Source organism: Pristiophorus japonicus, chromosome 2 (genome assembly GCF_044704955.1).
Source record: "Pristiophorus japonicus isolate sPriJap1 chromosome 2, sPriJap1.hap1, whole genome shotgun sequence".
NCBI classification, from domain to species: domain Eukaryota; kingdom Metazoa; phylum Chordata; class Chondrichthyes; family Pristiophoridae; genus Pristiophorus; species Pristiophorus japonicus.
Window position 1 is genome coordinate 375,102,141 of NC_091978.1, and position 17,197 is coordinate 375,119,337.

At 46.0% G+C, this 17,197-nt stretch overlaps 1 protein-coding gene across 1 annotated transcript; it reads right to left on the reverse strand.

The window, feature by feature from the left end:
- Positions 1 to 50: 50 nt before the first annotated feature.
- Positions 51 to 17,048, reverse strand: LOC139251240 (uncharacterized). Its single transcript, XM_070873214.1, has 5 exons — positions 16,891 to 17,048; positions 8,020 to 8,190; positions 5,515 to 5,614; positions 3,555 to 3,685; positions 51 to 3,450 (listed from the first exon to the last, which is right to left on the reverse strand). The coding sequence occupies exons 1-5, from the start codon at positions 16,930 to 16,932 to the stop codon at positions 3,175 to 3,177; spliced, it is 720 nt and encodes a 239-aa protein (XP_070729315.1). The 5' UTR covers positions 16,933 to 17,048; the 3' UTR covers positions 51 to 3,174.
- Between the last annotated feature and the right edge of the window lie 149 nt (positions 17,049 to 17,197).

A 17,197-nucleotide genomic window follows, 5' to 3' on the forward strand; every position in this document is an offset into this window, starting at 1 on the left:
TGAACTGTGTCGGAGTACGAATTACTCCAAGGCACAAGCAATACTGAAAATTTTTATCACCGCAGAATTTTATTTTAAATAAAATGATAACTATTACTAATCGCTACAACATTTACAGGAAAAATAGGAATTGCAAGACAAAGCGCGCTCCAGACCCCTGGGCTTTAGATACTTTACCCAGCAAGAGTTCTCATGTACAAACAATTGCTATTTATTTCCAAGTTTTCCATTGGCAACGTATTTTTGTTCATCACAAAGGCCAAACAGTAGTAAATAGTTACCGAGCTCGTAGCTTCCGTAATATTGAAGACTGCATCACACTGCACTTCCAATCTGAAAAATATTCCAATTAATCTTGCTGTGGAGGCTTCTGTGTTACCCCCCTTGTACTGGGTTCCATTCTCTGTGTCACTCCCCCTGTGCTGGGTCCCACTCTCAGTCCCACACCCCCAGTACTGGGTTCTATTCATATTGTAGAGATACTCTACTTGATATTTTACATGTTTCAAAGCTCAACTTAGTGTATAGCAACATAAAACATTAAATGTTAGCACCACAAGGACTAAAGCAGCCTCACATTAACTGGAGTGGGAGAAATTCAAGATGACATTCGACCCAAAGACTCGATCAGCTGTGATCAATCCCAAAGTGATCCTCTTCCTACCAAACCTCAAGTTCAAATATCTCCAGATGATCTCACCAGTTATTTATTGAAATTGTTAATTATACAGAATGATTTCCCAAGCAGTGTACAAGCTATTATCATAACCAACAAGCCAATAATGAGTAATTGCTTTGTATAGACAGAGCTTAAGTGTCAAAGATATGTACTTTCTTTGTAAAGTGCAGATAAGACGAGACATTTAGCCAATCAAACTGCTCTTTCTACAGACCACACAATCTCCCTCCTCCTGGATCCAATCCCACTGATCATTTCCTGAAGAAAAGTTTGACATGAATACTCCCTGGTTGCCAAAGGTAATCAATCAGGACTCCCCCCTCACTCTCCAATCCTGGGCCGATTTTCACAGATAACCCCCTTTAACCTTCTGTACTGGCAACAGGCAATGGTCCATTCCCACAATGCGAGCACAGTAGCAATACCAGGAGTTCGAGGAAGAGGCTACTGGGTATGTTCGATTTAAATCTTTCACTTGAATTGTGCAGCTTCCTTTGCCTCCAGCTCTGGCCTACTCTGCATCATCTCTCTCCACTCCACCAGTGCTGGCAGAGCAGTCAGCTGTTTTGGTCCTAATCCCCTCCCTTTTTGACCAAGCTTTTGGTCACCTCCTAACTCTCCCACCATTAACTGCTGTTCAATCTGTTTCCCTGCAACCCTGCCACCACTAAAACATTATAGCAAAAAGAGATTCTTGCCCGTGTTTAATTTTTTTAACTTTTATTCTGTATTGCTCGAAATGGCTTGTAAACGATTAACATGCAAGGCCATACAAAGCATATTTCAACCAAAATCCAACCCCTTTTCCCTTCATCCATCTATCCAGTCTAGTTGTGATCTGGAACACGTGTCTGAATGGGTAATGAAAGCAGATTCAATAGTAACTTTCAAAAGAGAATTGGATAAATACTTAGAAGCAGGACTATGGAGAAAGAGCCGGGGGGGGGGGGGGGACTAACTGGATAGCTCTACCAAAGAGCCAGCACAGACAGGATGGGCCGAATGGCCTTTTGCTTTCAATTATTCTATGCCCGGAACAGACAAGATAATTAACCAAAGACAGTCTTTGTCCCTTCATTAGTTCATAAAGGATACAAGATAAAAAGGGGTGCAATATGATTGGAATTCCATGAGTTATGGCCAGTGCCGTGACACGTTTTGTTTGTATCCCATGGGCCATGTATTTCATTTATTCCACACATTAGGCAAGTAGTCAGAAGTAAAATAGTTAAAAGTAGAAATAAATGTTAATTTTAAATGGAAATTAAATTGGTTGTGCCTGTGATTTCACCATGTGTTCCATAGGGTTCCAGTAAGATTCAATTCCTACTAAATTAAATGAAATGCATCAAAATTGCAATGCAGACGCAACCCATTCGGCCTATACCAGTTCCAGCTTTCATTGGCAGTTATCTCCTCCCATTTCCTTGTGCTTTCCTCCTATGAAGTTATTTCTTCAGACTGCTACTTGTGATAAAGCATTCCTTGTCCTAGTAACCATTTAAAAAATGTCCCAACTTCCCCCATTGCTCTTTGAGGTCAGCGCTGCCGCAGCCACTTGTTACTGAGTCAGTAGCCAGTTGGAACAATCTTTACACTATTTACCCTCAAAATCTTTCATAATTTGAGCTCATGCCATGGCCATGTGTTGGTGGGAAAAAAGCCTCAATCCTTCAAGCCTCTCAACTGTAACCTCTTATTCATGGCACCATTCTGGCAAATCTTCATTGTAGCATTTCCATGGCTCGAATACCCTTCCTGTAATGGAGGTGCCAAGGTCTATCATTTCTCATTTGTGCATCATTCAAGGAAATTACAGAAGATTGCTGTTCAAACTAAACAGTCATCCTCTTCAGTTAGCTCATAAGTATTAAAATCAAAACTAACACTAAAATGCCATTAAATAAAATTACTATACACTCAGACACAATTCAACGATATGATGTCTATCACAAATTTCTGAAAACCTCCAAAATGTTCTATTTTAAACCAAAACTGAACAGGACTCAATTTGCACATTTATTTTATGTGCACAAACAGATTAATAAAGGAAACAGTAAACTCGATATTGATGGATTGACCTCAAACAGCAGAATTAGTGGAATATAGTACCATCATAGCAGTAAGTATATTCTGGGACTGCAAAGGGTGCCTAGATATGCCCATATAATGTACATACCCGTTCGAGTATATAAAACGGTACAAAATCATTGAGTGCGATCCCAACAGTCGCTTCCTTTGGTGTTTTTTGAATAAATGCTCGATCACAATCGTTATTTCCTAATTTTAAAGACTGCAGTTAGAATTCTGCTCAGCTCCATCTTTGCGTGGAAAGCATCCTATTTTTTGCTTCTAGTTTTACTTTTACTTTGCATGACTAGTAGCTACGTGTTCCAGAGCCTTCACCTCAAACTTAAAGATATGCTACTTTCCAAATAAACAGCAGGCTGAATCTGAATCTGAATCAGAATCAGAACATGGTCATCAGATGATCTTTAACCCTCACTCTTCTCCTTCTCCCTGGGCAACCTTCCCAACGTGTAAAACTCTTCATTCGGACGCAATTCAATGAGGTGAGCCAGACGGTTGGACATTGCAAAGAACGCAGTTATCGCGCAGATGTCCCAGGCATCCTCGCGGTCAAACCCGTGCAGTACCAGTGTTTTTAGATGGTCCTCGGTGATGTTTTCCGAGTTGCTCACAGCGAGAGCAAAATCCAACATGACACGCTGACGATCATCCAGGTCAGCCAAATGCCTGTTCACGACCACCTGAAACAAGGGCAGAACAGATGGGCACGTCACCAACAAAAGGACACATTACTCAATTAGAAAGCTCTGCCCTTTTGCAAAGAGAATATTTCATTATTGCTCACCTGATCTGCCAGAATGGGATTTTTGGAATATATGCGGTGTAGAGCACTGTGTGCAATGACACAGTAGGGACAGTGATTATTCGCACTTGTGGCCACAATGATAAGTTCTCGATCTGCTTTGCTGAGATTACCTAGAGACAAATTTGAGGGGTCAGGTGGGAACAGAGAAAAAAGTTTAGACATGTTTCTTTTCCACCGGAATTTCACTCATTAAAGGAATTAGACATTCCAATAGTTTTCTCACAAAATAAACCACTTCCTGGTTATAAACCACAAACATACTTTTGCCATAATTTACCTGGTAAATATTGCCTAAAACCACCCCTTTACAGCACAGGACCCCAACCCATCCTGTCTGTAGCAACCCTTCGCAAAAGCAACCCAAAGCTATCCCCCTGTCCTGCCCATAGCTTCCACTGCATCTTAAAAGATGTAATGGTTGCTGGGATTTTAGAATTCAGCTGTTCTTCTGGTAACAGCCACAATTTACCAAGCACCTACCCCCGTACCCTTAGCCCCCCCCCACCTACCCCCGTACCCTTAGCCCCCACCTACCCCCGTACCCTTAGCCCCCCCCCACCTACCCCCGTACCCTTAGCCCCTCCCACCTACTCCGTACCCTTAGCCCCCCCACCTACCCCGTACCCTTAGCCCCCCCACCTACCCCCGTACCCTTAGCCCCCCCCCACCTACCCCCGTACCCTTAGCCCCCCCCCACCTACCCCCGTACCCTTAGCCCCCCCCACCTACCCCCGTACCCTTAGCCCCCCCACCTACTCCGTACCCTTAGCCCCCCCACCTACCCCCGTACCCTTAGCCCCCCCACCTACCCCCGTACCCTTAGCCCCCACCTACTCCCGTACCCTTAGCCCCCCCCCACCTACCCCCGTACCCTTAGCCCCCACCTACTCCCGTACCCTTAGCCCCCCCCCACCTACCCCCGTACTCTTAGCCCCCACCTACTCCGTGCCCTTAGCCCCCACCTACCCCCGTACCCTTAGCCCCCCCCACCTACTCCGTACCCTTAGCCCCCCCACCTACCCCCGTACCCTTAGCCCCCACCTACTCCGTACCCTTAGCCCCCACCTACCCCTTACCCTTAGCCCCCACCTACCCCGTACCCTTAGCCCCCACCTACCCCGTACCCTTAGCCCCCACCTACCCACGTACCCTTAGCCCCCACCTACCCCGTACCCTTAGCCCCCACCTACCCCGTACCCTTAGCCCCCCCCCCACCTACCCCGTACCCTTAGCCCCCACCTACCCCGTACCCTTAGCCCCCACCTACCCACGTACCCTTAGCCCCCACCTACCCACGTACCCTTAGCCCCCACCTACCCCGTACCCTTAGCCCCCCCACCTACCCCCGTACCCTTAGCCCTCACCTACCCCCGTACCCTTAGCCCCCACCTACCCCTGTACCCTTACTCCCACCTACCCCCGTACCCTTAGCCCCCCCACCTACTCCGTACCCTTAGCCCCCACCTACCCCCCTACCCTTAGCCCCCACCTACCCTGTACCCTTAGCCCCCGCACCCTTAGCCCCCCCACCTACCCCCATACCCCCCACCACCTACCCCCGTACCCTTAACCCCCCCCCCCAGCTACCCCCGTACCCTTAGCCCCCCCACCTATCCCCGTACCCTTAGCCCCCCCACCTACCCTTCGTACCCTAGCCCCCACCTACCCCTGTACCCTAGCCCCCACCCCATCCACCCCCGTACCCTTAGCCCCCCCCACCTACCCCCGTACCCTACCTCGTACCCTTAGCCCCCACCTATCCCCGTACCCTAGCCCCCCACCTACCCCCGTACCCTAGCCCCCCCCCACCTACTCCTGTACCCTAGCCCCCCACGCCCCGTACCCATAGACCCCCCACCTACCCCTGTACCCCTACCCCCCACCTACTCCCGTACCCCCAAAAATGCTAGATAAATGCAAGTTAATTCTTTGGTCATACCTGATTCTTTGTTCATTAGGGCATTGTAGTACGCAAAGAACGCCCTGAATTCCACAGGCCGATAGGAAAGCGCTTTGAATATATTTGGCAAAAAACCACCCTGTAAAGCAGAAGTAATATTGACGATACACTGTATGCTTCCCCAGATTATACATTCCTCAAAAGCAAGACAAAAAATGACTGGATGCCAATATTTTAAAAACTGTACAACAAACTCAATGGAGCGAGTGAGTGTGAGAGCAAGTGAAGGAAGGAAAGGAGAGAACATTTTCTCTCTCCCTCCCATTCCCTACGGTTTTAAATTTGAGAAACTACCGAGACAATAGCAAAGAGAAATTTGAAGTAGCCACCATAGATTTCCAAAGGAATGATCGTGCTGGATAAACCTCGGAATTCTTTGAGGAGGTAATGGACGTGATGGATGGTGAATTGCAGCGGATGTGGTGAACATCGACTGCAGCAAAGCCTTTGACAAGGTACCATACAGTTTACTGGAGAAGATTAAAGGGTATAGAATTAGGGGCAGGATAGCAAATGGGATTAAACATTGATTGGATGGGAGAATGAAACATTGATTGGAAGGGAGAATGAAACATTGATTGGAAGGGAGAATGAAACATTGATTGGAAGGGAGAATGAAACATTGATTGGAAGGGAGAATGAAACATTGATTGGAAGGGAGAATGAAACATTGATTGGAAGGGAGAATGAAACATTGATTGGAAGGGAGAATGAAACATTGATTGGAAGGGAGAATGAAACATTGATTGGAAGGGAGAATGAAACATTGATTGGAAGGGAGAATGAAACATTGATTGGAAGGGAGAAATCAGAGTAAGAGTTTTGGGCGGTTTCTCCGAGTGGTAGGAAGTGGGTAATGGTGTCTCTCAGGGTTCAGTGCTGGGTCCACTTCTATTTACCGTGTGTATCAATGATTTGGATATAGGGGGAGGTGCTGAAATTTGCAAATGATACCAAACCAGGAGATACAGAAAATTCTTTACAAGACAAAGGGAAGCTGCAAAGGGCCATTGATCAGACAAGGAATGAGCTAAAACTTGGCAGATGGAATTCAATGTCAGTGTGAGGTGATGCCTGTAAAATACCAGCAGCGATTAATGCTGTGATTGGGAGCAGGCTGGGTGCTGGGGAAGAGCAGGCCAATTTGGGGGACAGGTTCACGGAACATTTAAAGGCAGCACCTCACCAAAAGGCTGTTTAAAAAAAACGTAATGGAATTTTTGGTTGTATCACAAAATATGTAGACTATAAAAGCCAAGAGGTAACGATGAGCTGATGTAAAACCTGACTAGACCTCAGTTGAAGTACTGTGTGCAGTATTAGGCTCCACGCTAGCGGAAGGATATCGGGGCTTTAGAGAGAGGGTACAGCACAGATTCTCCAGGATGACGTCTGGTTTCAGGAAATACAAATATGCAGAAAGACTGGAAAAATTGGGTCTTCCTTCGTTAGAACGCAGATTACGAGGCGATATGATGGGTGCTTAAAAAGATGAAAGGACGGGACAGGGGAAATAGAAGCAGTCTGTTTCCAGCAGGTGAGGGTTTCGAATGAGGGGCTGTAGAGACAAGATTAAATGTTCGCGTTTAGAACAGAGGGCAGAAGAGACCACTTGACAGAGAGTTGTGAGGCTGAGAGAGTCACTCCCAGGGTGAGTGGCTGATGCAGAAACTGTGTCGACATTCAAGATTAGATTGTCTCGGTGAATGAGGGGTGAAGGGATGGGGGCAGGCTGATCAAATGTGTTTAGAACCATTTAGAAACATAGAAAATAGGTGCAGGAGTAGGCCATTCGGCCCTTCTAGCCTGCACCGCCATTCAATGAGTTCATGGCTGAACATGCAACTTCAGTACCCTATTCCTGCTTTCTCGCCATACTCCTTGATCCCCATAGAGCTCACATGGAGCGTAAAGAGACATGGGCGACTGGACCGGCTGGCCTGTTTCGGTGGGGTAACTGCTCTGGGAAGAGCAGTGCCGAACAGAACCGTCGCTTTGTGCAGCCTCATAGCGATACGGTATTGTTGGGTCGTACTGGCAACAGCCGATGAAACGCCAGGGTAGAAAGCTGCCTCCCACTGCAGCTTCCCCATTATTACTTTATAAATAATATTGGCACTTCATTCCACACTCTCATTTTTACACTCACGGAAACAACCACATTTCAGCCATATTCACATGGCTATTTTATGTGGTCAGAGATTTTATTTATTAAATATAAAAATACTTTGAACTATTTATTACATTAAAAAATCTAACAGGTGCTTCTTGATAATATTTACACTTGTACGTTGCCATTTGAGATTGGAACTTAAAACAATGAAATTCTGTCATAGTGCAGAGACAACGCTGCACGGTGATAAAACAAATAAATATAATTTAACTGCAGTTGGTGAAATAAGAGGTTAGAATACCAACACAAGTTCAATCCAAAAGAAACGCGATGGTATAATTTGACAACAATTTCAGAATACAAATGACCACCTTCGTTTCAACCTCCTCCATCAGCTCAACAATGTCGTACGGCAGATCCTTTTTATATGGGACAGGATATCGCCCGATAGGTCGCTCGGATTTCCCAGACGTTGTGCTGTATTCCAGTTTGTGAGCAGCAGGTCTCACACTTGTCCATCTCGATGTTAACGCAACGAAAGACTAGAATTGGAAAAATCCAGTGAGCAGAGGAAATCTAAAAAGTCTTACGTTTTGAAATTTCACAACGGTTCTTCAATGCCGCGTACAATTTTAAAACCAATATCTAACTTTCCATAAATGAGATGCGGAATCAGTAGCTGCTGTTGAACAACGGTCATCTTTACAGTGGGACTCCCTGGTCTACAACTTAAAGAGGGAATCTCACCATCATCGTCCTTTAGATAAAATAAGTACAGCTTTACCATTTTTCTTTAGGGAGTATTGATGGCATCATCAGAGGAGCGAGAAACTATTTGATGCATTTACTGTGGCCCAAAGTGGAAGAGCAACATAAACCTGAAATAATCCAGGGAATTAACTGACCACTCCAATTGGTATCAGTGGGTTTACGGGGAACAAAACTCAGCGAGGGTTCCAATTCTTCATCACTAGATCGCACGTGGACAATGGGGAGGACGACATAGAAGTTTACAGCACAGAAGGCGGCCATTCGGCCCATCGTGTCCGCACCGGCCGACAAAGAGCTACCCAGCCTAATCCCACTTTCCAGCTCTGGGTCCGTAGCCCTGTAGGTTACGGCACTTCAAGTGTACATCCAGGTACTTTTTAAATGTGGTGAAGGTTTCTGCCTCTACCACCCTTTCAGGCCGTGAGTTCCAGACCCCACCACCAACTGGGTGAAGAAACTGCTCTTCAAATCCCCTCCAAACCATCTACCAATTACTTCAAATTTATCCCCCCTGGTCGTTGACCCCTCTGCTAAGGGAAATAGGCCCTTTCTATCCACTATATCTAGGCCCCTCATAATTTTATACACCTCAATGAGGTCTCCCCTCAGCTGACTCTGTTCCAATGAAAACAATCCCAGCCTATCCAATCTGTCCTCATAGCTTAGATTCTCCACTCCCGGCCATCCTCGTAAATCTCCTCTGTACCCTCTCCAGTGCAATCACGTCCTTCCTGTAATGCGGTGACCAGAACTGCACGCAGTACTCCAGCTGTGGCCTAACCAGTGTTTTATACAGTTCAAGCATAACCTCCCTACTCTTATATTCTATGCCTTGGCTAATAAAGGCATGTATTCCGTGTGCCTTCTTAACCACCTTATCTACCTGGCCTGCTACCCTCAGGGATCTGTGGACATGCACTCCCAGGTCTCTTTGTTCCTCTACACTTTTCAATATCCTACCATTTAATGTGTATTCCCTTTGCCTTCTTAGCTCTCTCCAAATGCATTACCTCACACTTCTCCGGATTAAATTCCACTGCTCTGCCCACCTGACCAGTTGATTGATATCTTCCTGCAGTCTACAGCTTTCTTCTTCATTATTAACCACACAGTCGATTTTAGTATCATCTGCAAACTTCTTAATCGTACCCCCTACATCATAGTTAAACAGCTGGACAATACCCCATCATCTTATATGACAAGTGGTCACTTGGACAAAGTGGGCTAGCAGCCACTACCAGTCTACACCTTCAGGAATAAAGGAGAAAATTAGGTGGTTGGGGGGGGGGGGGGGGCAGAAAAACTGTTAGCAAGAATTGAAAGGCACCAGAGCTGGTTAGGATGTCTAATATACTCTAGCTAGGCCTATCCAGTCAGGTACCTAGCCTGTCCAATAGTGATGCTAAAACAATCATGCTACAGAAGTGATGCCGACACTGGCTTCAGAATTAGGGATGAAGTGAGCAATCGCTGCATGAACGGAGCATCAAATGTATTGAGCATCACATTATCTGGTGCTGCTATGCCCCAATACTACAGCCGCACCTAGTCCACGCCCCAACCCGCTAATAAATGAACCTCCAGTAAATTAACCAAATATTGTATGTTCTTAGAATCGTAGAATGAGACAGCAGAGGAGGCCGTTTGGCCCATCATGCCTGCGTCAGCTCTTTTTGCTAGAGCTATTTAGTTGATCCCATTCCCCTTTTCCATAATTGGGAGATTGATTTCGTGATTTCAAATATTTTATAAGGAATATCTTGATGAGTATGCATCCTTAATCATGTGGTAGGAAGGGGGTATGTTTATGTTTGCATCTAAGTCGTTGGCAGTTTAATACAAGGAGGATTTAGATAAGTGCCTAATTCCTCTATATGTTGGGAAAGGCTATTAACCTTCAGAAAAACAAAAAGGGCCACTTTACAGCAAAATTCTAAAGGGTCAAATTGTGTTAAAAAGACAAGCCTGAAGGCTCTGTGCCTCAATGCGAGGAGTATTCGGAATAAGATGAACGAATTAACTGCGCAGATAGCAGTTAACGGATACGATGTGATTGGCATCACGGAGACATAGCTCCAGGGTGACCAAGGCTGGGAACTCAACATCCAAGGGTATTCAACATTTAGGAAGGATAGACAGAAAGGAAAAGGAGGTGGGGTGGCGCTGCTGGTTAAAGAGGAAATTAATGCAATTGTAAGGAAGGACATTAGCTTGGATGTGGAATCGGTATGGGTGGAGCTACAGAATACCAAAGGGCAGAAAACGCCAGTGGGAGTTGTGTACAGGCCACCAAACAGTAGTAGTGAGGTTGGGGACAGTATCAAACAAGAAATAAGGGATGTGTGCAATAAAGGTACAGCAGTTATCATGGGCGACTTTAATCTACATATTGATTGGGCTAACCAAACTGGTAGCAATGCGGTGGAGGAGGATTTCCTGGAGTGTATTAGGGATGGCTTTCTCGACCAATATGTCGAGGAACCAACCAGAGAGCTGGCCATCCTAGACTGGGTGATGTGTAATGAGAAAGGACTAATTAGCAATCTTGTTGTGCGAGGTCCCTTGGGGAAGAGTGACCATAACATGGTAGAATTCTTTATTAAGATGGAGAGTGACAAAGTTAATTCGGAAACTATGGTCCTGAACTTAAAGAAAGGTAACTTTGATGGTATGAGGCGCGAATTGGCTAGATTAGACTGGCAAATGATACTTAAAGGGTTGACGGTGGATAGGCAATGGCAAACATTTAAAGATCATATGGATGAACTTCAACAATTGTACATCCCTGTCTGGAGTAAAAATAAAACGGGAAAGGTGGCTCAACCGTGGCTAACAAGGGAAATGAAAGATAGTGTTAAATCCAAGGAAGAGGCATACAAATTAGCCAGAAAAAGCAGCAAACCTGAGGACTGGGAGAAATTTAGAATTCAGCAGAGGAGGACAAAGGGTTTAATTAAGAGGGGGAAAATAGAGTACGAGAGGAAGCTTGCCGGAAACGTAAAAATTGACTGCAAAAGCTTCTATAGATATGTGAAGAGAAAAAGATTAGTGAAGACAAGCGTTGGTCCCTTGCAGTCAGATTCGGGTGAATTTATAATGGGGAACAAGGAAATGGCAGACCAGTTAAACAAATACTTTGATCTGTCTTCACAAAGGAAGACACAAATAACCTTCCGGATGTACTAGGGGACCGAGTGTCTAGTGAGAAGGAGGAACTGAAGGATATCCTTATTAGACGGGAAATTGTGTTAGGGAAATTGATGGGATTGAAGGCAGATAAATCCCCAGGGCCTGATAGGCTGCATCCCAGAGTACTTAAGGAAGTGGCCCTAGAAATAGTGGATGCATTGGTGATAATTTTCCAGCAGTCTATCGACTCTGGATCAGTTCCGATGGACTGGAGGGTAGCTAATGTAACACCACTTTTTTTTTTAAAAAGGGAGAGAGAAAACGGGTAATTATAGACCGGTTAGCCTGACATCAGTAGTGGGGAAAATGTTGGAATCAAACATTAAAGATGAAATAGCAGCGCATTTGGAAAGCAGTGACAGGATCGGTCCAAGTCAGCATGGATTTATGAAAGGGAAATCATGTTTGACAAGTCTTCTGTAATTTTTTGAGGATGTAACTAGTAGAGTGGACGAGAGAGAACCAGTGGATGTGGTGTATTTGGACTTTCAAAAGGCTTTTGACAAGGTCCCACACAAGAGATTGGTGTGCAAAATTAAAGCACATGGTATTGGGGGTAATGTACTGACGTGGATAGAGAACTGGTTGGCAGACAGGAAGCAGAGAGTCGGGATAAACGGGTCCTTTTCAGAATAGCAGGCAGTGACTAGTGGAGTGCCGCAGAGCTCAGTGCTGGGACCCCAGCTCTTTACAATATATATTAATGATTTAGATGATGGAATTGAGTGTAATATCTCCAAGTTTGCAGATGACACTAAGCTGGGTGGCGATGTGAGCTGTGAGGGGGACGCTACGCTAAGAGGCTGCAGGGTGACTTGGACAGGTTAGGTGAGTGGGCAAATGCATGGCAGATGCAGTATAATGTGGATAAATGCGAGGTTATCCACTTTGGGGGCAAAAACACGAAGGCAGAATATTATCTGAATGGCAGATTAGGAAAAGGGGAGGTGCAGCGAGACCTGGGTGTCATGGTTCATCAGTCCTTGAAAGTTGGCATGCAGGTACAGCAGGCGATGAAGGCGGCAACCGGTATGTTGGGCTTCATAGTGAGAGGATTTGAGCATTGGAGCAGGGAAGTCTTACTGCAGTTGTACAGGGCCATGGTGAGGCCCCACCTGGAATATTGTGTTCAGTTTTAGTCTCCTAATCTGAGGAAGGACGTTCTTGCTATTGAGGGAGTGCAGCAAAGGTTCACCAGACTGATTCCTGGGATGGCTGGACTGACATATGAGGAGAGACTGGATCAACTGGGCCTTTATACACTGGAGTTTAGAAGGATGAGAGGGGATCTCATAGAAACAGAAGATTCTGATGGGACTGGACAGGTTAGATGCGGGAAGAATGTTCCTGATGTTGGGGAAGTCCAGAACCAGGGGACACAGTCTTCGGATAAGGGGTAGGCCATTTAGGACTGAGATGAGGAGAAAGTTCTTCACTCAGAGAATTCCCTGCCGCAGAGAGTTGTTGATGCCAGTTCATTAGATATATTCAAGGGGGAGTTAGATATGGTACTTACAGCTAAGGGGATCAAGGGGTATGGAGAGAAAGCAGGAAAGGGGTACTGAAGGAATGATCAGCCATGATCTTATTGAATGGTGGCGCAGGCTCGAAGGGCCGAATGGCCCCCTCCTGCACCTATTTTCTGTGTTGCTATAACCCCATAATTAATGATCTCATAGTAAAGGAAGAGTGATCATAATTTGATAGAATTTCACATTCAGTTTGAGGGTGAGAAACTTGGGTCTGAAACTAATGTCTTAAACCTAAATAAAGGCAATTATACAGGTATTAAGACAGAGTTGGTTAAAGTGGACTGGGAAAATAGATTAAAAGGTAAGATGGTAGATAACCAGTGGCAGACATTTAAGGAGCTATTTCATAATTCTCAACAAAGATATATTCCATTGAGAAAGAAAGACTCTACAAGGATGAACCATCTGTGGCTAACTAAGAAAGTTAAGGATGGCATCAAATTGAAAGCCAACACCTCCTCGAAAAATTCAATCAGGTTAGTCAAACACGATCGTCCCTTAACAAATCCTTGCAGACTGTCCGATTAATCCTTGCCTTTCTAAATGTGGATTTATCCTGTCCTTCAGGAATTTTTCCAATAATTTTCCCACCACTGAGGTTAGGCTGACAGGCCTGTAATTACTCAGCCTGTCCTTTCTCCCTTCTTAAACAGGGGTACCACATTAGCAGTCCTCCAGCACCATGCCTGAATCTAAAGAGGACTGGAAAATAATATTTCCTCTTGCTTCGCTCTACAGCCTGGGTCTGGGGACTTATTCACTTTGAAAGCTGCTAAACCCCTTAATACCTCCTCTCTCACTATGTTTATTTCATCCAGAATTTCACACTCCTCCTCGATAGCAGTATCTGCATCGCCCCGCTCCTTTGTGAAAACAGACGTTAAGTATTCATTAAGAACCATATCCACATCTTCCGCCTCCACACACAGATTATCCTCATGGTCTCTAATAGGTCCTACTCTTTCTTTAGTTATCTCTTGTTCTTAATATGTTTATAGAACATCTTTGGGTTTTCCTTGATTTTACTTGCCAAGAATTTTTCATTCGCTCTCAACATTCCTAATATTCTTAATTTTACATCTGAACTTTCTATATTCTTCCAGAGATTCTACAGTATTTAGCCGTCGGTATATGACATAAGCTTCCCTTTTTTTCTTTATCCTCCCCTGTAAGTCCTTAAACATCCAGGGAGCTCTAGAATTATTATTCCCACCCTTTTTCTTTAAGGGCACATGCCTGAGCCCTCCGGATCTCCTCCTTGAATGCCTCCCACTGTTCCGACACTGATTTACCTTCAAGTAGCTGTTTCCAGTCCACTCTGGCTAAATCACTTCTCAACTTAGCAAAGTTAGCCTTTCCCCAATTTGGGACTTTTATTCCAGGTCGATCCTTGTCCTTAGCCATAACTACCTTAAATCTAACTGAATTATGGTCACTAGCACCTAAATGCTCTTCCACGGATACCCCTTTCCATCTGCCCAGCTTCATTCCCCAAAACTAAATCCAGAACCGCCCCCTCCCGTGTTGGGCTTGTTACATACTGGCTAAAAAGTTCTCCTGAATGCATTTTAGGAATTCCGCTCCCTCTATACCCTTCACACTATATTTGTCCCCATCAACATTAGGATAGTTGGACTTCACAGAAATTTGCTCTTCTATCTCCCTCCCACTGTTTTTTTTTGGGGGGAGGGGTCCACAATACACACCCAGCAGTGTGATCGCCCCTTTTTTATTTTTCACTTTGACCCATACGATGATCCCGATAACATGTCATCCCTCCTCACAGCTGTAATAGTTTCTTTAATCAATACTGTGATCTCCCCCCCCCCCTCTTTTTACCCCTCTTTTTGCCCTGTCGAAATATCCTGTAACCAGGAATACTGAGCTGCCAAACCTGTCCCTCTTTCAACCATGTCTGTGTAATGGCTATAATGTCATACTCCCAAGTGTCTACCTGTGCTCTCAGCTCATCCGCCTTATTCGCTATACTCCTTGCATTGACGTATATCCCATTCAGCACAGGAAGACCCCCTTGATTACTACTTACTAACCCGTTTCCTGTCTTACAGATTCACTTTTAATGTTCTTCCTATCCAATTTCAGCTTTACTTCCTTCCCTATTGAATTTGTTCTTAGAATCCCATCCCCCTGCCAAGCTAGTTTAAATTCTCCCCAACAGCACTAGCAAAACTCCCCGTGAGGATATTGGTCACGGCGCTATTGAGGTGCAACCCATCCAGTTTGTACAGGTCCCATCTCCCCCAGAAGCGGTCCCAATGCCTCAGGAATTTAAAGCCTTATGAGGAAAGGTTGAGCAGGTTGGACCTGTACATATTGGAGTTTAGAAGAATGAGATGATCTTATTGAAACATAAGATTTGGAGGGGGCTTGACAATGTTCACCTCGTGGGGGAATCTAGAACGAGGGGGCATAGTTTCAGAATAAGGGTCGCTCATTTACAACAACAACTCGTATTTATAAAGCACCTTTAACGTAGTGAAATGTCCCGAGGCGCTTCACAGGAGCAGAGATTTTTTTTTTTAAATGACACCAACACAAGTAGAAATGAACACAGGTGACCAAATGCTTGGTCAAAGAGGTTGGTTTTAAGGCACGACTTAAAGGAGGAAAGAGAGGTGGAGGGGTTTAGGGAGGGAGTTCCAGAGCTTGGGGCCACGGCCACAGAAGGCACGGCCACCGATGGTTGAGAAATTATAATCAGGGATGCTCAAGGGGTGTATGGTCTACTCCTGCTCATATTTCTTATCTTATGTAACCCTGCATATTTCCCCCCCTTAAAATAGTTATCACATTCTCTTTTGCATTCCAGATGACAACAACTCGCTACGTAAAAAATGTTTCCTCGTGCCATCCGTAGGTCTTTTGCAAAGCACCTTAAATCGGTGTCTTCTGGTTACCGGCCCTTCTGTCACTAGATAGAATAAATAAGGAGAAACTATCAAAACCATTCATGATTTTGAATACCTCCATCAATCTCCTCTTGTTTCTCCAGTCGCTCCTGAAATCTAGTAAAATTCTAATAAATCTCACCAGCAGCCTCTCAAACACTTTAAATCCTTATGATATAGTTGAAAATGTCAATCATATAGAACATTGCAGGGTAAAGTCCATCACAAACCAAGAGACTAAATGCCTCCAAATGACACACAGGCATGAGGGTAAGTGTAGAGAGTGGGAGCCCTGGTTAATGCACCCTCCCATCAGGCTGGGAATCAGAGCCGGTGCTGCTCACCCCACAAGTCACTCATTGACTGCCAGGTGCCCGGCAAAGGCACAAAACTAAAATGTCTTTCTGTCCTTTCTCAGAATTTTACTTTCCCAGGAATTCTGTCCTAAAGCTGGTGAGAAATGTCTCTGTGTCGTCCTTCACCCAGAGCTGCTCCTGTCAGCGGCACAACCCGCAGGGAAAGGCCCCGGCCTGAGGCCCGGCACAGCAAGATCCCACAGACAGCCGCTCAATGTTACAGCGGCAGGAGCCCGGGGGCCGGGCCTGTGGTGAGCGGGAGCCCCGGGGACCGGGCCTGTGGTGAGCGGGAGCCCCGGGGACCGGGCCTGTGGTGAGCGGGAGCCCCGGGGGCCGGGCCTGTGGTGAGCGGGAGCCCCGGGGACCAAAGCCGGGCCTGTGGTGAGCGGGAGCCCCGGGGACCGGGCCTGTGGTGAGCGGGAGCCCCGGGGACCGGGCCTGTGGTGAGCGGGAGCCCCGGGGACCAAAGCCGGGCCGGCACCCACCTGCAGCCGGACGGCGCCGCTCACACCCCGGGCCCAGCTCATGGCGCCTGCCGCCTGCCGCCGCTTTCTTCTCCAGAGGGCAAACCAGACCGGAAGTCGCAAACCGCTTCCGGGAGCCGGGGAGCCGAGCTGCCGCGCCTGCGCGACAACCCGCCAATGCAGACCCGGAACACGAACCCTGCTCCTCCCCGCGCTCGCTGCTCGGCCCGCGGAGATTTCCGGCACTTTCTGTTTCTATTTCAGATCCCAGTCTCCGCGGGATTGGCCTTTTGTTGTTTGGGTTTGGCGGTTGGCAGTAGCTTCCGGT